The sequence below is a fragment of the Malania oleifera genome, chromosome 5 (genome assembly GCF_029873635.1).
Source record: "Malania oleifera isolate guangnan ecotype guangnan chromosome 5, ASM2987363v1, whole genome shotgun sequence".
NCBI classification, from domain to species: Eukaryota; Viridiplantae; Streptophyta; class Magnoliopsida; order Santalales; family Ximeniaceae; genus Malania; species Malania oleifera.
Genome location: NC_080421.1, coordinates 26,918,610 through 26,940,879, shown reverse-complemented (window position 1 = coordinate 26,940,879; position 22,270 = coordinate 26,918,610). Strand labels below are relative to the sequence as shown.

Below are 22,270 nucleotides of genomic sequence, written 5' to 3'. Positions count from 1 at the left end.
TATTGAGGGCAATAAACTAAATTTGTGTTTGAGAGTGTGGCTTTCAAATCTTAAATTTAGATTTGTTTAAATTTGAACAAAATATAATTTTAAATTATATTCAACTTCTTTCAAACACACATAAATTTAAACTTAAATTCAAAATTTAAAATTCATAGTGCCAAATGTTATATAAATAAACTATAGCATTATCATCGACAAAAAAAAAAAAAAAGAACTTTATAGTTAGTAGGGTCTTTTTTTTTTTTAGCAAATCAAAATTCACCCACATAGGAAAATGGAGTAGGAAAAGCATAGTTGATGTCTTCTTCTTTTTCTTCTTCTTTTTTTTTTTAAGCCTTAAAACATTCACTCTTTAGTTATTACCCAAAACAAAAATTCACTATAATAGGCATGGGTTAGAGTTCAACCAAACTCGGAAGATGGGCCGAACCGGATCCCTCCCACCCGGCCCATCACCGAGCCCACCACCACCCCCTCACTCGCAGTGCCACTCGGCGCCTTCCAAGCCCATTTGCCGACCACCTCAGCACTCCACCCACCGAATATAATTATTTATAATTACTATTATCACCCAATTTCAAATTTTCTAAATTATACAAAACCACCAAAAAGAACCAAAAAAGAAATATTTTCTTGGAACAAAAGCAAAGGTAGATAAGATAGAATATGTCATCACCCACCCAACAAACCCCCACAAGCGCATTTCTCTGCTGGCACGGTGGGCCCATTTTGTGTGGGACCCACGCATAGTATCTGATGGACCGCTCGATGGTCGTGGCGGCGGGATCGGATCGACGGATGTCGTAGCTTGGTACGGTGGGCCGCGAAGCAGGGAATAACGGGAGCGGGGCTGGAATGCTGTAACCATATATAGGGAGAGGAATGGGGAGCGTGAGAGCGAGGGTTACATTTATATCGTGGGAAATTGCGATTGTATTGCGTTTGCGTTGGAGGGGAGATATTTGGGGGGGCTTCTTGGCTGCAGAAGCTCTGGAGACCTTAGCCCATCCACGGCGAGGGAGGTTATGCCGGTAGGCTCGCAGGTCTCTCTCTCTGTCCCTCGCTCTCTCTCTGGATCTGGTCGGATCTCTGTGGTTTTTTGGATTGGCGATGTGATTGAATGTAGGTTTATATGGGTCGAGATCGAGGCTTTGTTTAATTCTTTGTGGTGTTGGTGTTCGTGATTGATTTTTCGATTGGTGATTGCTCTTTAATTGGTGAGGAGATGTGGAGAATTGGTTTAATAAGGATTGGGGTTGGGATTGGGGTTAGGGTTTAATTCGATTTAATTAATTTTTTTATGGGGTCGTGGTTTATTTGTTGATGATTGTGCTTTAATTGGTAGCGGGGAATTTGTTTGGTCAGGATTAGGTTTAGGTTTAGGGTTGGGGTTTAGTTCCGTTTTATTTAATTTTGTTGTCGTTATAAGTTATTGTTGGTTTCGTGATTTATTTTTCAATGATCGTGCGTTAATTGGTGATGAAAAATTGTTTGATTATGAATAGGATTAGGTTTAGTGTAATTTTATTTGATTTTTGTTGTTAAAAGTAAACATTATTGCTGGTAAGGTGGGTTTTGATGATATTTAGGGTTGAATTTTCTTTGAGTTGTTTGGTTTCTGAGTTTACTGCTAGGTTTGATTGTTTTACTGTTCTGTTCATGGAGATCTCGTCTTTTCATGATTAGGGTTTTGTTTGCAATTGAGATTTTAGGATTCTAATTTATTTTAATGAAGGATTAGATTTTAGGATATGCTTATATGCCCGTGCATCCGCATACAAATGTTTACATTTAGCCTTTCGACAAATCATACCTCTATTTGTGTTCATTTTTTATTGGAAGAGTATGATTTATGTGTTTATCATTATTGTCATTCATTGTTAGTTTGTACTTTCTGCTGCTTTTTGTTTTCAAAAAATAAAAAAGATAATATATGAGCATATCCTACAAATATAATGAACTATACTATATAGGATATGCCTGATATTCTTATTTATACTCATGCTTACAATTTCTTGTATTTGGCCTTTAAAAAATAGTTGCTTCTACACACTTGGGTTTATTTTTTTATTGTACTAGCTGCGACTGCAAGTAAACAGCCACCAAATTTACAGTATTTAGGAGATAATGGGCAAGTGTAGAGAGATTTTTAGATATTTAAAAACAAATTATGATTGTTAAATTACTATTCCGAACATGTTTTGTCAATGTTACAATTAAAGTTTAGCATGTTGGATTGAGGTTTTTTGAGAATAATGAGGAAATTGTTGATTGAAAACTAATTCCTCATTTATTCATTAATTGTATATTGTTAGGTATCAAGTTCTATATTTTCCGTCTTAGCAGAGTAGCAGATACTTCAAAATAGTTATTAGTATTTCAAGAAAATATTGAAGCCCAGCCATTAGACACTTATGTTCCATGTCGTACTTGGCATCTGTTGTGTGTGAAGTTATCAAATGCAGGTCATTGACTTGTAATCTTTCTGATCTCATTAGGAGTTAATGACTCTAAATTCAGTAGTCAGTAGGAAAACATAGAATGAATGAAATGAAATACTTCACGCAATTTAAACAAGCTGCCTTGTGTCTAGAATTTTATATTGTTGAATATTTAAATAGTTAATTATGTTCATAAATTAAATAATGGGCCATGGATTTTATTTTTTTTCATTTTTAATGGTCTTATCCTTGTGCCCTTATAAATATTAAAGAGATGTTTGTGGATTGAATCCAAAAGAAAGATAATAATTAAGCTTTCTTTTATGCAATATAAGTGGTTTTGGTGCTACATGGTCGCATAAATTGGCGGAAAATGATTCATATAGCCAATCCCACCTAGTGGGACTTAAGGCTTGGTTTTTTTGTTGTTGTTGTTGTTGTTGTTGTTTGTTAAGTGGTTTTGGTGTAAGTTGATTTACTAAGAAGAAAAGAAAAAACAAAGGGAAGAATCTCGGAAGGTGTGCTTTCTTAGATGAAGCTAGCTTCCTCTCGAATCAAATTTGCTTCCTGTCAAATCAAAGCTCGAAGCTAGCACAATCTCAAATGAAGATGAAATGAAAAATAAACCAAGACTTTGCCATATGGGTGATGAACCTATAATTATAGGATTTTCTTTTTGGGTTTGTGCATTATTAATTATTTGTAGGCTGTAAAACACCGACACTCCATGCAGGAAGGAATGCCTGTTGGACACAGATATGGCACTGACATCTGTCAGACATGTCTCCTATGTCTGGTGTCCATTAAAAGAAAAAAAATCATTCAACGTGTGTCAGACACAGCAATGAGAAGTGTCCGTAACACTTGGGGACACCTGTCCATATTAAAATCGTAAAATCTCAAAATAAAAAATCTAGGGAAGGACCAAGTTGTGATAATATCAAAGGTTCAAAATTTAATAAAGATCTTCCTAAAAGAGAGATGCTTCCTTATCAAGTAATATTCAAAATAATGGACTTTAAATTTGAAATTTGGAACTTTTCAAAATAAAGGAAAAGTTTATCAAGTTTTCAAATACGAAGTTCAAATTTTTTTCTATAATTGGCTGCCTGCTTCTGACTGGCTTGTTTGTTGCGTGCGTAGTCACTATACTAGCCATGATTAAAGAAAGCAAAGAACCTACAGTAGCTTTCAAGTTTCAAGCCTGCAATCCTAAATTTTTTATTTATTTTTTTCCCTGCATCTGCTGTTCAGTCATTTGGAAGCCCACCAAAAGCAACTCTTCATAAAGCTGTGACCTGCAACTCTGCAAATTTGTGGGTTAGCATTCTTTCTAGTTGCTACAAATTAAATGATGTTTGAAGGTTTTTTCACTAAATGGGTCATCTTTAGATAAAAAACGTTTAAACATAATTATATATTGAAAAATATAATATTAAATCCTCGTCCCTTTGCTCTGTCATGTCCAATTTTTTTTTTTTAAGACTTCATGTAGCAATGCATTAGACACATATCATGCAAGACACCCAAAACCGTGCCTCATAAAGAGTCTTGGTGGCTCTAAAGATGTGGGTATTTATGGGTTCTAAATGGTTTTTATATGGGCTTAGGGTTAATAACATTTATTTTATTTTTGTTAGTGGCATTTCAAGCTTAGGATGGAAAGTTCACTTGTTTAAAACCGTTAGGTTTGTAGCCGGACATTGAAGACTGCTGATGTCTGTTAGTGGTTGTTATAGTGATCTTGCTGGTGGTAGTTATGGTGATCATAAATTTGATTTGTAGTTGCCATTTTATGACATAAACTTGGATGTTGCGAGTATTTTACTGTTGATTCAATACCATGTATGACATATTGTGCTTTTAAGTTTTTTGCTTTGTGAATATCTCTAATGGAAGCTCTGGAACTTTGTACTGTGCATAACTACTACAACAATCTGTATTTCCATCTGTGACTCTGTTTAGCTTGCATTTGATCTATGCTGCTTAATCATTGCTTTACATTTTTATGGTTGTGATGTTTTGCTCTGGATCAACAACCAAATACAGTGGTGTTTTTCAGCAAAGTGAGTAGAAAATTTTAATCTTTGTTGATAGTCATTGTTAATATGTTATTTAAAATACAAGAGACTGGTATTTCTCTGTTTCCTGTCTGGTTATGCCATATGACCATACCATTATTTTGATTTGATGTAGAGAAACATAGTATTGCATTGAATATTTAAATCATGCTATTAACAAGAAAAACCTAATTGTAATTCCCATGGTTTCTCACTGGATTAGGTCTGTGCATTTTGTTTAATTATTTTGACATGAGTTTTCTTGTTTTGTTGTTGTCAGGTTGCACTGGAGTTTGTTTTGAAAGGCTTAATTTCCTTTCTTGAGACATGGAGCAAGTGCACTTCTGGTCAAATTGTCACCAGTATCGGATTTTTTCATTCCAGGAAGCGCTTGACTGGCGGTTTTTCATTCTTGGAGATTTCCTTCTTGTTTCCTTTGTCAATTGCACTTAGTGGCCAGCTTTCTTTGAATGATCAGTGCAGGAGGCCTAATGCAAATTTTTTCTGAGATAGGTGTTGGATCTTTAGTGCCCCTCTACTAGTAAGAAATCGAAACTGTTCTTTTGCTGGGCTAGAATTTTACCATTTGTTTGAGCTAATGAATTTTTTGTCCTGTAGTGCATTGTCGATACAACATCCGGTCGATATCTTCAGAGAAACATCGTCTGGGGTACTGCAATTTTTATTCTTTATCATTTTGTATTTGTTTAGTCATTGCAATTGTTAATGCAAAAAAGTGCTAATCTCTAATTTATTTTTTTTAATGCAGGGCTGATGTTAGCAAGTAAAGCAAATGGTAGCTGCTTATATAGTTAATACTAGTCATCTGTTGCTTTGGAATCTGTGCAAGCAGACTAAGTAGTTCTTAGTTACTCTTCCTCTGCTTATGGGTATCAGTTTGAGTGGCTGTTATTAAGTTTTTAATCGACTTGGGTTATTATAATTTGTTCCAAGACGCATCCTGTTGGCTAGAACGATAGTCTTTTTTGTTCAGTTTCTGGAATGGTGTCAGGATGTCCTTTGGTACTGTGCCATTCCTGCCATTTATGCCTTGCTGCTGTCTTGGAGCTTCATGTTTAATATGCTTAAAAAATAAGGCTGTGAAGCCCATCCATCAGAGAAGTGTTGGTTTTGTGCTCCTGCATACTGCCATAGAAGATTAATGGTGGATTAAGCTGGATCAGCCAGGCTGTTTATTTTTCACTGTCTTTCCTGAGAGTCATATGTTTCTTCTTGAGTTCTTGAATAACAAAAGAACCACGAGCCATTGAAATCTCTGTTAGTGTTCCACCTGCAAATGGAGAGGTAAGTAGGTTTTATATGGGACATGCATTTCAATGCCTGAGTGTTGTATTTTTGGAATGACTTTGTTTAACTATCACAGGTACAAGATAATTAAGGAAGTTGGTGATGGAACATTTGGGAGTGTTTGGCGAGCTATAAATAAGCGAACTGGTGAAATTGTAAGTGTTATATTTTTCTTGTTGCAGTTAAACTGAAGTAATATTTTCCCTTCAATAATTACAATTTTTATTTAATCTGTGATTATTTTTTCATCTTATTAGGTTGCAATTAAGAAAATGAAGAAAAAATATTATGCCTGGGAGGAATGCATAAATTTGAGAGAAGTGAAGGTAACATTGTTTATAATCTCACTTTTTGTCAGTAGCTCTATTGCATTATCAATCAAGTCGTTTGATTTCAATTTACTGGCAGTCATTAAGGAAGATGAACCATCCAAATATTGTGAAGCTCAAGGAAGTCATTAGGGAAAATGACATCTTGTATTTTGTATTTGAATACATGGTATGTGGCATTTTGCTGTACTGGCAATGGCTTGTTCCGATGGAACTGCTCCTTGTTACTGACTCCTAGTACCTTGTTCTGCTTCAGGAATGCAACCTGTACCAACTTATGATGGACAGGGGAAAAGCACTTTTCTCAGAAGCTGAAGTCAGAAATTGGTGCTTCCAAGTATTTCAGGGCCTTGCCTACATGCACCAAAAGGGATATTTCCATCGTGACCTTAAGCCAGGTAATTGTTAGAAAATTTGGCCATTTTCCCTATTCTAAATATTTGGAAGTTGCACAGATTTAACTTCCAGGCATGCATACCCTCGACAAACACCTACACCGTATGTACTAACTAGTCAAGGTAGTTATGTTAATATTCTTCAAGTACTGAAATTTGGTTATGCTTGAGGTGAATACCCAGACCAGAATGAGAGAGAATGCTCATAGGCATCTCTATGCTTGAAAGATGTTCTCTTTGAGCCTTTTCAAAGCCAGCGTGGACATGTAAATTTTTAAAGGTTCTGGTTATTAGATTTTCATATCTCTTAGGTTCTTGCAGTATATTAATCATGGGAAAAATGTTGTTTGTTTCCTTTTTGTGTACAGAATCCCTGCTTTGATTTCAGTTATTTTCAGGATATGAATTTCATTTTGTCGGCTAGAATCAATGTGAATGCGAAATGTAGAGCACAAGGCTTTCACGCCATTAGGGGTCTGGAGAGGCAAGATGTGTAGAGTCTTACCTCTTTGTTTGGGGAGACTGTTTCCTTGGTTTGAACCTGCTAACCTGAATGTTAGCAGACTTGAAAGATTCTGCAAGAATCTATATTAAAATTCCTTAGGTTGATTGCATGCAAGTGGTATTATTTAATGTTGTGTTATGTAAGAAGAAATTTTTCTTGAACACTTGTTTACTGCAAAATTTTGCTGCTACACTTGTTTACAGAGAACTTGCTAGTTACGAAGGATATAATAAAAATTGCTGATTTTGGTCTTGCTCGGGAAATCAGTTCTGAACCACCATACACGGAGTATGTCTCAACGCGTTGGTGGGTACATTCTCTCCTTTTTCATGTTTCCTTTTCCTTTTCTTTTTTTTGTTTTCCCCCCACCCCGCGCGGGGGGCCGGGGGGGGGGGGTGTTGAAGGGGGTTATAATGTTGCCAGCTGAGTAGTATGGCTTTTTCTATTTGCTGATTTGCGAGTATATTGACCCAACAGGTATCGAGCCCCTGAAGTGCTGCTTCAGTCATCTGTTTATTATTCTTCAGTCGGTGAGTGAGCTTGGGAATGATGAAATCATTAAATGCGTTGATAAAATGATCGTATCTGTTTTTGATTGCTTTATTTTGTATTTATTTATTTTTCCAAATTTTCTTAGATATGTGGGCGATGGGTGCTATCGTGGCTGAATTGTTCACACTTCGCCCACTTTTCCCGGGATTGAGGTAACTCTCTCTCTCTCTCTCTCTCTGGACACTAAGAAATATTGGGATTCCCCATTCCCCTTTTAGTTGACAATTATGGCTGTGTTTGTGTTGACATGGATAAACCATGAGTGTGGACTTCCGTATGCTTGGTAACCAACGGTGGGGAACTCCAACCCTGAGTCTCCTTTCCTTATCCTTTTTTATGTAACCTATAAACATCATGGGTTGTGCGTCCATGTTCACTTTGTGTTTGACATGGATGAACCATGAGTCTGGACTTCTGTATGCTTGGTAATCATTGGGGTGGAACTCCAACCCTGGACTTCTGTATGCTTGGTAATCATTGGGGTGGAACTCCAACCCTGAGTCTCCTTTTCTCATCCTTTTTTATGTAACCTATAAACATCATGGGTTGTGCATCCATGTGCTCACAGTGCTCAACAATTCATCTGATTTCATGAAATTTTTCGTATGTTTACAGTTTCATCTCAGCGTTATCACAAAATTTTCCATATGTTTACAGTTTTATTTCAGTGATTGCATATATCGAGAAACAGAATGTGGACAACAATATCTGATTAATAGTATTTGGATACTCTTCTGAATAATAATAATAATAATAATAATAATATCTGCTGGTTGCTATTTTTTGTTCTGCTAGCCACTGGCAGTAAATTTTCTGTGTTCTTAATTCGTTTTGCTTTTTGGGATTCAGTGAAGCAGATGAAATTTACAAAATATGCAGTGTAATTGGCAGTCCAACCCAGTATTCATGGCCTGAGGGCCTGAATCTTGCTAAAGCTATCAATTATCAATTCCCTCAGGTTAGTGGGTTTGTTTTTGTACTTTGTGCATGCCTATTTTCATTTTGTTATGCTTGTGCCCGATAAGAGCTCCCAAGCCTTTTAAGGGATACAGTTATATTGGTGATGGCTGATGACTGTCCTTGTGTCAAGACAACCAATTGGGAGAGAGTAAATAGATTCCTTTTTAGAAGCGATTCATCCTTCCCGAACACGGCATACAACTCTCCGTTGTACTGTGCTCTCCGAATGTGCTTGTTCCCCCCTTCTTCCTTACCATGGCAATTCTTTGTGAAATAAGTCCGATGAGTAGAAAAAAGGTGTTAAGAGACCCTCCTGGCCCAACCCTAGACACTCGAAGATCCTTTTTCAAACCTGCTCCCCATTTCGAGTCAATAGATGGATAAATAAACACATCCCATTGCATTGATCGGGAGCATTCACCCTATGTTCTCTTGGTCTTCAAGAGAGAGGGATGGACAACTAACAATGGTTGGTGATGGGACAAACTATGTTTTTTCTGGAGTTGACAGATATTGAGAGATGAAATGCTTCGTCAGTGTATAAAGATTTTTTTTTTATATTTTATGAACATAATTGAAATGAATATCTCCAGCTACTAATGACTGATTTTTGACATGTAAAAATTGGGCATCTTTATAATGTTACAATAATGCAGTTTTCTGCTGCTGATCTCTCTGCATTGATACCATCAGCCAGTGAGGATGCAATCAGCCTTATCAGAGTTAGTATCATTTTTTAATAGATGTTACTGCTGTTATTTTCTTGTCTCTTTTTTGTTTTTATGTCAAGACCTTTATTTCATGCTTAACGAAGTACATTAAATTAGGTGGAAGCAAGCTAAATCTATTTGTATTTTCAATTGACAAATTTTGTTTTATTTATTTATTTATTCATCAATATGTAGTCTCTTTGTTCATGGGATCCTGGCAAGAGGCCAACAGCGCTCGAGGCCCTTCAGCATCCTTTCTTCCAGGTGACTTTTGGCGCATGTAGTAAACATAGGGACAAATAGTGCCTGTGCGATTTTAATTAAGATGTAGAACTGTTTCTCATTTGAGTTGAACTGTGCGTCTTTCCTTTGTTGCAGAGTTGTTTTTATGTTCCACCATCCCTTCGCTCTCGAACTACTGCTGGCCGGACACCGCCATCTGGTTTGTCTTTCCACACTACCCTCTCTCTCTCTCTCTATGGTGGTTGGGATTGTTTCAGTGAAGTATCTCGATCTTATTCACTTGAAGAAGAAATTGATGAATGTGATTCACTTGAATTTGTTACAGTTGGAATAAGGGCATGTCCAGAGCAGAAATGCATGAGGAGATATCCTGGGGTGTTAGCTAATTCAAAGCCTGTGGGCACCTTGCCATCTGCAAAATTAAATGCATTGAGTACAGGTGTAAATTCTTATGAAATTGATTTCTACAATTTAATTTTATCCACTGATGCTTAGGATAGCAATCTTGAACTGAAAGAAATAATCAATGCAGTATTTTAAACAAGGTTGACTCTAATTTCTATTAGAAAGGAGTAGCAGTCATTACCATCTCTATGAAACCTCATGCTGCATCTCAACACGCGCGCGCGCACACACAAGGATAATCCCCATGGATGCTTTCCATAGTTGCGTTGTGAGATTTAGAACACGAAAATAAATCTTTGGAAGGCTTTTGCTATGAATTTTTGCCAGCCAGTCTTTTGGTGGACTGACTGACTTGCACTGATACTGTCCAATTGACATGGTTTCCTGGACTCCACACTAGAAAAATTAAGGTCACTTTCTTGGAGCTTTGTGCCCTTCTTCCTTTCAATTAACTGCCCATATGTCCCCGGGTCCCTGACCAAACAAAGAAATAAATAAATTGGCAGGAGCTCCTACTCCTATATGTTCAACCACTAGATGCAGGAAGCTGGCTGTGTAAGATGTTGTATTGGTTGTGGTTGTAGAATTTTCAATCCCATGACGCTACCAGTGCTTTTTTATTTAATTTTATTTACAATTAAATGCTCCATGTTCTGTCCGTCTTTAGCAAAAGAAATTGTTTGTACTGCTTTTTTGCCAGTTTTTTTATTGCAGATTAAGTTTATTCAGTATTTTGGGTTTTCATTTTTTTTTTTAAAACTTTGTTACAGGTGTGCAACGCAAATTGGAAATGGATAGTTTGGTGAGCATGAACACTTATGTTAATATTTATGTCGCATTTGTAAATTTGGTTGGTTGGTATTTGCTGTTTTGTCAGAAGTGACCCCTATCTTTTCCATTCTTTTGTAGGATGCTAATAAGAATGATAAATCATTGAAGAGCTCTGCCAAGCTTCCAAAATATCGACCACCTGCCAGGAACAGTCCAAGTAAGTATATGTTATTTTTTCAGTCATATATATATATTTTTTTCTGAACCCCTCACGATATCTTAACTTGTGCACCATGGTTGGGTGGCAGCCTCAAATTACATGGGTAGGAACATGAGCAGAGTGTCGGAAGCGGCTGAGAAGTTGGCTAACATGACAGTGAGTTCTGGCATGCAGTCGATGAGGCGGCGGCAGCAGCAGCAGCAGCCACTGGCGCCTCCTATGAAGGCCGGAGGATGGCATGGCCCATCTGACTTGTTACTCGGAAGATCTCAAGAGATACAACCTGGCAGAACTTTTACCAGGAAGGTCGTGGGATGATATGGTTCTTTGTTGTCAAGAACTGGATTTAAAATGGATTAGAAGTATTGGGAATTATGTGCTGAATTTGGATGCTGTTGTGTTATGTTGGGTGACCAGGTTTTTTTTTTGGTTTTTTTTGGAATGAACACTCTCGGCTGTCACACTTAGTCCTCGGCTTGTGGTGCTTTTCTTTTTAATTGTGGGGATCTTGGCATCTTGTGCCACTGCCTAGTTGTCGTGAACTTTGAATGGCACCCCTAATAATATATGTTCAAAACATGACTAAACATATTGCCCTTTGCTTTCATCTGTTTCTTTTGTTTTCCTTGAAAAGATGCCATCACCCCAAAAAATAAAAAATGATGGCTGTGGTGGTGGAATGAGTACGAGGAAGACTAGACTCTGGAGCTTTAAAAAAAAAAAAAAAATTTCACTTGACCAAATGCTTGATGGATCATCGGTATGTGTATGTATAAAATTTCACATAAATTAAAAGACCTTGGCCCGAACGATATTTATTCATTTATTTTCATATTCTTCGTGAATCACTGACACCTTTGTAGGCGGTGCTTGGGCCCCAACGGGTTCATCAAGACTTCTGCATCAAGAGATCTGGCGCAGGCTTCATTCTGGTCATCATGGTGTTATGAATCTTCTTCTCCTCTCCATGAAAAGAGCTACCGCTCTCATTTGCCCTCGCATGGAGGGAGCGCATGGTGTCCCAGAGGGACCTGAATTGGACCTATCCGCTCTTGTATTGGGGAGGAGAGAGGAGGGACCAACAGGGGCTCCCACTCGTGCCCTCCCTTCTCCTGCCATGTGAGCTCATGATGATTGCTACCTTATGATGAAGAGCATCACTCTCCATTATTAGGTATTGTCACCTTGTTCCAGAAATGATGTCAAACACAGAAGTATGCGATGGCTTGTTCTTTTGGGTTCACAAATAGCTCCATTTGTTGATATCTAATTATAATTATGTGGCACTGGGAGGCCATATGAAAAGGAAACAATCAGGATGATGGCTTTTCTTTTGGGTTCCTAGATAACTCCATTTGTTGATATTTAGTTATAATTATGTGGCACTGGGAGCTATACGAAAAGGAAACTATCAAGATGATTATAATAGGCCTCTTAGAAAACCCTTTCGATACTTTTGAGATGAAGTTTCTCTGAGTAGGAAAGAAAAGAAATGGTTTTTTTAAAAGCAAAGGGCAATAGGAAAAAGTTTCTTACATTTTCCCTAACGTTTACGTTTTTGTTAGCAGAATAGAGCAAACGAGAATTGAGTGGAATAAAAAAATTGAATAGAAAAATATAGAAAAAATGGGTAATAAATTCAATTCTGTTATAAAAAGATGTAGATAATTAATAATAAAATAAATGAAGACAAGACCAAGATTTTACGTGATTCGGATATACCTACTCCATGGGCGGATGAGATCAAATTCCATTAAAAGGAATTACAATATGTATTTGACTTTCAACAAATATCTCACTTCCTCACCTTGTACAAAATATCTGACTTTCTCTTTTCTCTTCCGCTTCTCCTCTTTCTGTCTGAGTTTACCTTCTTCTCAGTTTGATCCTCTTTTCATTTCTGCACACACTCCTCTCCTTATCTGTACCTCCTTTTATAGCCGCAGAAGGAGCATGTGAGGATAATATTTATTTTGTCTTTGCTTCATTATTCAATGGAGCATGGAAGAGGTGGATGATTGATGGAGCAAGAGTGATGGGAGTAGTTGGAGGCATTTATTCTGGGGATGGGGACATTCTCCATTTATTTCACAACACTCTCCCTTGGATGTCACCCATATATTAACTTATCATCCTAAGATCTTTTAGATGTCTCATTCAAATTAGATGGACCAATTTCTTGAATGTTATAGTTGGCAAAGTTTTGGTGAATAAATTTGCTAGATTATCACTTGATCAGATCTATTGTATATTTATATCACCATTTTTCTGGAGTTTATGTGTATAGAAGAATTTTGGAGATTTATGTTTTGTTCTGTCACCCTTTATGTATCCTTCTCTCAATTGAGCTATACATCCAACGTTGTTTTCATATAAAACTATTGGAATATCTTTAATTGATTGAAGACCACAATTTTCTTGGATATGTGAAATAATTTATCTGAGCCATACGCATTCTCTACTAACTTCATGGACAACTATTATTTCAGAATGATTGGAGGATGTTGCTGTAATCGTCTGCTTCACTGATTTCCAAGATATAGCAATTTTTTCGTAAAGAAATATATACCCAGTTTGAGATTTAGCATTATGAGGATTAGATAAATATTCAACATCTGCATATCCTACTAGTTGAGATTCGGAGTCAAATGAGTAAAATAGACCCAAATCAAATATACCTCTCAAATAGCGTAGAATGTATTTAATTCCATTCTAATGTCATCGAGTAGGAGCAAAACTATATCTTGCTAGTAGATTCACAGCAAATGCAATGTCGGGTCTTATACAATTGGCCAGATACATCAAAGAGCTAATAACACTTAAATATGGTACCTCAAAATCAAGTAATTTCTCCCCCTCATCATGAGGTCGAAATGGATCTTTCTTAACATCAATTGATCGCACCATCATAGGAGATCCCAAAGGATGAACTTTATCCATATAGAATTGCCTTAATACCTTTTCGGTATATTTAGATTGATGAACAAGAATTCCGTCATTTACATGTTCAATCTATAGGCCAAGACAATATTTTGTCTTTCCTAAATCTTTCATCTCAAATTCCGCCATTAAATAATTAGTAGTTTTAGTGAACTGTTTAGGAGTCCTGCCTAAATTTTGTTGACTTTTTGAATCTAATCCCTGTTTTGATGCTGACAAAGCACATGTTTCTTATGTGTGTATTTAACATGTGAACAGGTCCATTAATTCAGCATACACATAAGGTAATGGACATGGAAGCCAAAAGGAATGCAAAGATCACACTCTCTGTCGCATTCCATGATGTCAGAAGAGCGAAGAAGAAGACATATTTGATTTAATTTGTATATGCATTTAGGTTTTTATATTTTGGTCTGTAATAAATGCATACATCCAGCATGATATGACTTAATGCTTAAATAGGCCATAGACAAACTTTAGGACTTCGATCGACCGATGTTGGATTTTTGGATTACTTTAATAGCCTCGATCGACCGACCCATTTCAGTTATAAACACCTCGATCGACTGAACACTCTGTTGGCCAAAAAGTCAAAATGTTGACTTCGACTTGGGCGACCAAACTAAAATGAACGTATCGTCCACAGTCGACTGAACCCTAGTCATTGAATTTTCCACTGTCCCAAGCCGCCCGAACTTATAGTTCAAAATCACCCCAGGGGACTGAATTGTGAGACACAACAAACCGAACCAAAGAATCGGGCGCCCGAACCTACGAAGGTTTGGGAAATTGCCTTGACTTCAGCCAACCGAACTCACCCACAGGCACCCGAACCCAATATAGGCTTTGTGTTTGTTCAGGAGATCGGTTCTAAGGACTGGGCGACCAAGTCTCTCGGGTTGCCAAGAATTAACTGCAGTAATTGGGGTTAAAATTTAATTAAAATTTTTCAAAATCCCCAATATGTCCCCAACAATTATATTTTTTGGAAAAACTATAAATACCCCTTCATTTGCTTAGATTAGTAACTTTGATTAACAAATATTTTCTCTCAAATTTTTCACTTAATCAATATTCTCCCGTATACACTTTTATTTCAAAAATCATTTTGGGGTTAAATTTTTTACTCTCCAACTCTCTTTATTACTATTTGGAAAAATTTTTGTATGAGAGTATTTATTTTGTTTGGGCATTTATTTTTCTTGTGTTTATTGCAAAAACAACTTTTGAGTATAAATCATAATTTTTCCAAATACATTTTATTGCTAATCTTTGTTGGAGAAATACTTCTTCTTTTTTTTTTTATCTTTGAAGTCTCAACATCAAAGATCACACATCTTCATTTTTGTAAAAATATTATTAAGACCAAAACCCTAGGTTCTCTGGTTTGTCTTTGAAAAATATTTTTGGGAGAGTATTTTATCAGGGTTCAAATCTTTGATCATTTTATCATATATATCTTTCTTCAAAGATTGGATTATTTGTTTTGAAAAACATCCTTTCTATACTAAGCATTATTGCATATCATAAGAGAGTGCATGTATTTGAACTTTTAATGTGTACATCCATGCTTATATTTAGAAGCGTATTAATATGTACAAAATTTGTTTTTATTGTACCGATTGGGTTCATTCCATAAATTGAACTGAGGAGTCTCATCCCCGTAATTGAGACCGGTTGGGTTCAATCCATTAATTGAACTGAGGAGTCTCAGCCCTATAAGTGAGATCAGTTCGGTTCAGCTCGAAAATTGAACTCGGGTGTCTCCACGCCATAAGGGAGACCAGATGGGTTCAGCCTAGCAATTGAGTTAGGATTTACCTCACCCTATAAGGAGAGGTTGTAACTGCTTCTGCTCTGCCCTTTTAAGTGAGAAGGGATAGTGGAATCCTTGGGGGGTATTCCCAAGGCGGGGACGTAGGCTGGTTTGGCTGAACCTCGATAACAAATATGTGTGTCACACACTCTCTCTATCTTATTTGAATTCCTGCACTTTAATTTCAACATGTGTATGAATGTTTATTTAATGTTATAATTATTTGCATACACACATTTGATTTAAATAAGATATACTGCACATGTGTATGTTTACTTTTATTGTTAAAATTATTTTACATACACGCATGTACATTGAATGGGATATGATTTGTGGTGAATCGGCGAAATGTTTAAATTAGCCAAAAGGTTTTTAAAACCCAATTCACCCTCCTCTTGGGATCACACCAATTCCAACAAATTCAAATCATCAACATAAATAGCAATTATAGTAAATTCAGATTCTGATTTTTAATAAAGACGCATGGACAAATTGGATTGTTTATGAATCTTTCTTTCACAAGATATTCACTTAATCGATTATACCACATGCGTCCAGATTGCTTTAATCCATATAAGGAATGTTAATATAAATTTCTGAGTTTTGCTTCAGGCAATTAAAATCCTTTAGAGATTTTCATATAAATTTCATTGTCCAACGATCCATATAGGTATGTTGTTACTACGTTCATAAGAGGCATGCTCAGTCGTTTAGCAACTATTAGCCCAATTAGGAATCTGAAAGTGATTCCATCCATTACTGGAGAATATGTCTCCTCATAATCAATTACGGGTTTCTGCAAGAAACCTTGTGCCACAAGCCTTGCTTTATATCGAGTAATTTCATTATTTTCACTTCACTCGCACACAAATACCCATTTGAATCCAACACGTTGGACATCTTCTGGTGTTTGGACTACAAGTCCAAAAACTTCTCTTTTTAATAGGGAGTTTATTTCACCTGTGATAGCCTCTTTCTATTTTGGCCAATCACTTCCATATCGACATTCATTAATAGATTTAGGTTCAAGATCCTCATTACTTCTGGTAATGTCAATAACTACTGCATATGCAAATGTGTTGTTGATAACAACTTTATTTCTATCCAACATTTCTCATGTGTAATGTATTGAGATCTCATTATTACTTCCAGGTACCTGTACCTTTTCAAGGGATGTCTCTTCAAGAGTTCTCTCTTCAGGAGATTTCTCTTCAGGAGGTTCGTCTTCAGGAGGAGATTTATCTTCAGGATATTCTATAATAGGAATTTTATTTTCAGGAGAAATGGGTTTATGAATGTCGATTGGATTATTTGCCTTTGTAACCTCTTTTGGAGTGTTTACAAATTTCAATTTTCTCCTTTTGGGAGTTTTATCTTTTGCACCAACAGGCATTCCACATTTAACTTGCGGTTTAGATTTATTAGCCGGATGTTGTCCTTTAAGAACATCAATATGTGCTGGAATATTTGCAGCATGTATATGAGATTTTAGTATTGTCTTGATATCTACAAAGGTTTCTAGTAATTGATTTGCAATCCCTTGAAAATGTACAATCTTTTGAACTTCAAGTTCACTTTGATTTGTGCAGGTATCTAAATGAGATAAATTCATGTTATTCCATATGATTTCATGTCATGCTTCAGGCCCTGATTTTGCTCCCCCTAATGTAGGGAACACTATTTCATCAAAATGACAATTTTGAAACCGTGCTTTAAACGAATCACCCATTAAAGGTTCGAGATATCTAATAATAAAAGGAGAATTAAAACTAACATAGATACCAAACTTAAGTTGATGACTCATTTTAGTTCTTTGAGGAGGGGCAACAGGAACATATACTGTACAACCAAAAGTTGTTAAATAAGAAATATCAGGTTGTTGCCCAGAAACTAATTGCATGGGTGAAAGATTATTGTAAGCAATTGGCCTTATACGGACTAAACATGAGGCATGAAGAATAACATGTCCCCAAACAGATAGGAGCAATTTGGTTCTCATAATCATAGGTCTAGCAATGAGTTGAAGTCTCTTAATAAAAAATTCAGTTAAACCATTTTGTATATGGGTATGAGCAACAGGATGTTCAACATCTATCCTAAGTGACATGTAATAGTTATCAAATGTTTGGGATGTAAATTCACCAGCATTATCCAAATGAATTGATTTAATTGGATAATCGGGAAAATGAGCTCATAATTTGATCAGTTGAGATAAAAGTCTAGCAAAAGCAATATTATGAGTAGAAAGCAAAGAAACATGTGACCATTTAGTAGATGCATCAATTAAAGTCATGAAATATCTAAATGGTCCAAATGGTGGATGTATTGGTCTGCATACATCACCATGAATTCTATGTAAGAAACTAGGAGATTCAAGACTTGCTTTTGAAATTGACGGTTTGACAATTAATTCCCCTTGAGAGCAAACAGTACACATGAACAAAAGAATCTTCTGGTTCTTTAGTTGATGACCATATGAATTCTCAATGATTCTTCGCATCATTACAGCTCTAGGATTTCCAAGATGATTATGCCAAAGTGTAAATAACTTTGGGTCATTGCACTTCTGGTGCAAGACATTATATGATTTTACTACTTTAATCTATAATATAATCCAGAAGATAGAGTTGGTAGTTTTTCTAAAATTTGTTTCTTCTTAGAAACAATAGAAATAATATAAAGAAATTCTTTATTGCCTTCATTTATGGTTTCAATATGATATCCATCGAGTTTTAAATATTTAAAGTTTAACAGATTTCTTCTGGACCTGCTGGAATATAAAGTTTCATCAATTTTTAATAAAGTGTCATTTGGTAAATTTATATTAGCTCTTCCGGAACCTTCAATCAAATTTGTAGACCCAAATATTGTATTTACATTCATTGAAGATATATTCAAATGGTGGAAATATTTTCTATTTAGAAGAATTGTGTGTGTTGTGGCACCGTCAGTTAAACAAACTTCTTCCATAGACATCTTAGACTCCCTCAAAGCTTTAGGACAATCACTACAATACATATTTTAAAAACTTATTATTATAATTGATCATAGAAACAATGAATTTAAAATCAAATATAATATATTGCTCACTTTAAACCATTACATCATTATTTTCATCTTGATTTATAGGAAAATCGGCAACATCAAGATATACAGAGTTGGAAGGTCCAGCATTAGGGTCTATTGGAACAACAAAATTTCTTCCATTTCTCTACTATTTTCCTTTATAGAGGCTTGGTATAGATCTACCAATGACCTTTTCCTCTGCATCTGTTGTAACGTCCCGAACCCTTAAACTCAGGTTTGATGCGTTATACCTGATAAAATTTTGATAATCCATAAATCAATATATACGCAGCAAAAAACATAAACATAATCTCCATAAATATAATATTAGAGTTTACTATTTCTACCTATAATCCATATTAACCATTCATCCACCTATATTCACAAATCTACATACCTCCAAAAACTCAATCCACAAAACTAGTATTCACAATCATTCCTTTCTCAGCAGACTTAAAACATAAAAATATAAACTTAAACTTTATACAACCCAATAGTATTATCAAATATACCCTTTCTATTTGTAATCCTAAAAAATGCTATAAACCCTCGAGCTCTCTAAGCCCGACCTCGAGGATGTCCTGAAAAAGAAATAGTTATATTCGGATGAGACACATCTCAGTAAGGGAAGAAACAATATATTAAAACAACGTGTGGCTAACATGAGGTTTATAAATATAATTTTAATAACATTTAAAAAGTGTTATCATAAAAATTGAAACCATTCTCTGAGCTTAACCAAACACATGCAAAAGATTTAACTCACGAGATTACCCAAGGATAGGGGTGATTACCTGCCCATACAAGTAGCATCCTTCTGCTCTGATACTTAGGCAACCCGAAGGTCACTACTGAAGCATATCAACGCAGTCACCTTACTCAGTAAGCCCTCTAGTGTTAGATTGATCTTGTACTCACACAGTTCAAACAAAGGTTTACCAATGAAGGCCCCAAGGATAGGGAAATCTACCCACCCATACAAGCAGGTTCCCTCTATCCTAATACGTTATGCAGCTACTGCCACATCTAAAGTTACTAGCGAACTCGCCTTTCTCAACAAGCCCTCAGGCAAAAAGTAAGCCTCGCCCAATCGTAACATGTTCTACAAGCATAGATACTTCTAGTATCATAATACATTATTCTTTCTATCATTATTCAACCATTCACATCTGTTCATGTTCATAACTTAAACATTGCATTGCATTTCACTTTAAGTGACTTTTTCCCATTTACATTGTCCACATTTCACATTTCATTCCATTGTCATTTCATTGCCATTTCATTCCATTTTAATTTCATTCATTCGTACTATAGCCGCTCTTTAGCTGTCATCAGTTAGTCCACATCGAAATGAGCTAGAATCTGCTAACACAGTTCCTTTTAGCTGTCATCAGTTAGTTTACATAAAAATGTGCTAGAATATGCTAACACAACTTTTAGCTGTCATACATTTACATGGTTGCATTAACATACACAAGTAGCATAGTTCATTTTATATTTTATTCTCAATGCATTACTTAGTCTGCATCTCATACATATAACGTACATTTGCACAGAACTTACATTTACTCATGCCACACAATTTAACAATAAAATTCATACATATTCCTTGTAAAATAAGTCAACCCATATTTAGCATTTAAATACTGAAAATATAATTTTCATTTCTTACATAATTTCCCAGAAAATACCTTTCACTTTCATCAATCCATTTTCACATATACATAGCTAAATAAGTGGACCTAGGCTCAAAAAACATAATTTACATGGTTGGCATTTTTAAACCCATCCCAAAAACATATACATAAGTATAACATAATTCATTATCTTTATTTCACAAAACCAGATTTAATATATAATTTCCCCTTACCTAACTTCTGAACTACGCTGGCAGGATCCCTGAATTGATACCCGCGGCGTTCACTTGGACCCTGAGTCAGAACTCTAGTTTAGTTAAATAATCCCAAATAAACAATTATTTTCACATTTTCTCAACTTAATAACCTTAAATAAACTTATAAAAACCCAAAACTAGGAATTCAGACCCTTACCTCAACTTAGGAGCATTCCCCAAAAAGCCTAGTTTAAGAAACTGATCCGCTAGATGTGTAGAGAATCCTCCCTAGAACACCGTAGCGGTTTTCATTCAGCGATTCGGGCCAGATTTACAGAGAGAAGAGAAAGAAAATGACTTTCTAGAGAGAGAAATGAAGAAAATTTGTTTTTCTTTGCAATGAAGCTTTCTCATCCCTTTTATACACGTTATTGTCATGTGGATTCGTCGACGAGAAGGCAGGGTTTGTCGACGAGCAAATAAAGAGACTTCGTCGACGAGAAAATACATTTGTCAACGAAATTCAGAGTTCAAAATTACTCTCTTAGGATTTCTTCATCAACGAGGGACTGGAGTTCATCCACGATCCCTAGAAGCACACTCGTCGACGAAGACAGAACATTCGTCGACGAGGCCTGCTATTCCTTAATCTAAAATATTTCTTTTTTCTTATTATCCATTAATCCATTTCACTTATTATACTTCCTAATTATTTCAATAGTTTCACTTTTCGAGTCATTACATCTGTAACATCTAGTTTCATGATGCCTAGATCACTGATTCTGATCATTAACCCGCCTCCGAGGGTCATCTCTCTTCTAGGGGTTATCCCTCTTTTAGGGGATTGTTACCTCACGTCGATGCCAGTGATTATTTCGACCACGGCCACAACCATACCAACGATCTCCTCCTCGACCACGAGATGTGTTCATATTCACTTCAGGGAATGGGGTCGAACCAATTGGACGAGATTGGTGATTTTTCATCAAAAGCTCGTTATTTTACTCAGTGACAAGAAGACATGATATAAGTTCATAAAATTCAATAAATTTTCCCTATATTGCTGCAACAATAGCACATTAGTGGGGTGGAAAGTAGTAAAAGTTTTTTCTAACATGTCTTCATCAGTAATATTTTCTCCACATAATTTTAGCTTTGAGCTAATATTATGTAGAGATGAATTATATTCGCTAATTGTTTTATAATCTTGTAACCTTAAGTGCAACCATTCATATCGAGTTTTTGTAAAATCACAATTTTTTGGTGGTCAAATCTATCCTTTAAATTATTCCATAGGATAAGTGGGTCTTTAACAGTGAGGTATTCTATTTTTAACTCTTCCTCTAAATGATGTCGGATAAATATCACGGCTTTTGCGCGATCTTGCAGAGATGCAATATTTGTATCTAAAATAGCATTCCCCAAGTTCATTGCATCTAAATAGATTTCAACATCAAGAATCCATGATAGATAATTATTGCTTTTGATGTTAAGGGGAACAAAATTAACTTTGCATAGATTCGACATATGAATAAATTAACAATAATAAAGCGATTTAGAAAAACGAAATGTAAAAAAGAAAATAATACTGAGATAACAATATAATATTTTCACCCTTCGGGGGTTACTTAAATATGTTTCTTCAGGAACATTATTTTATTTTTCTCAATTTGTACTCTTTAGGAGTATTATTCCAATTTACAATATTAAAT

At 35.8% G+C, this 22,270-nt stretch overlaps 1 protein-coding gene across 3 annotated transcripts; it reads left to right on the top strand.

Annotated features, from left to right (window-relative positions):
• The first annotated feature begins 871 nt into the window (after window positions 1–871).
• LOC131155014 (cyclin-dependent kinase F-4) lies at window positions 872–11,491 on the top strand. 3 transcript variants are annotated; one of them, XM_058107892.1, is made up of 19 exons: window positions 872–1,046; window positions 4,785–5,045; window positions 5,123–5,174; window positions 5,274–5,809; window positions 5,889–5,967; window positions 6,070–6,138; window positions 6,221–6,310; window positions 6,398–6,539; window positions 7,245–7,347; window positions 7,519–7,571; window positions 7,679–7,745; window positions 8,443–8,551; window positions 9,210–9,275; window positions 9,459–9,527; window positions 9,642–9,705; window positions 9,832–9,945; window positions 10,682–10,713; window positions 10,821–10,899; window positions 10,991–11,491. In XM_058107892.1, exons 4-19 carry the CDS (start codon window positions 5,802–5,804, stop codon window positions 11,218–11,220), a joined length of 1,374 nt encoding a protein of 457 aa, XP_057963875.1. In that variant the 5' UTR covers window positions 872–1,046; window positions 4,785–5,045; window positions 5,123–5,174; window positions 5,274–5,801; the 3' UTR covers window positions 11,221–11,491. The 3 variants fall into 3 exon arrangements, with proteins under 3 accessions (XP_057963875.1, XP_057963873.1, XP_057963874.1); XM_058107890.1 differs by having other exon boundaries at window positions 888–1,034; XM_058107891.1 differs by having other exon boundaries at window positions 889–1,125.
• The last annotated feature ends 10,779 nt before the right edge of the window (window positions 11,492–22,270 follow it).

Coding starts and splice junctions, on each gene's coding strand:
- LOC131155014 (XM_058107892.1), top strand. Junction 6,540..7,244: donor CCATCGTGACCTTAAGCCAG/GTAATTGTTAGA, acceptor ACTTGTTTACAG/AGAACTTGCTAGTTACGAAG. Junction 7,348..7,518: donor GAGTATGTCTCAACGCGTTG/GTGGGTACATTC, acceptor TTGACCCAACAG/GTATCGAGCCCCTGAAGTGC.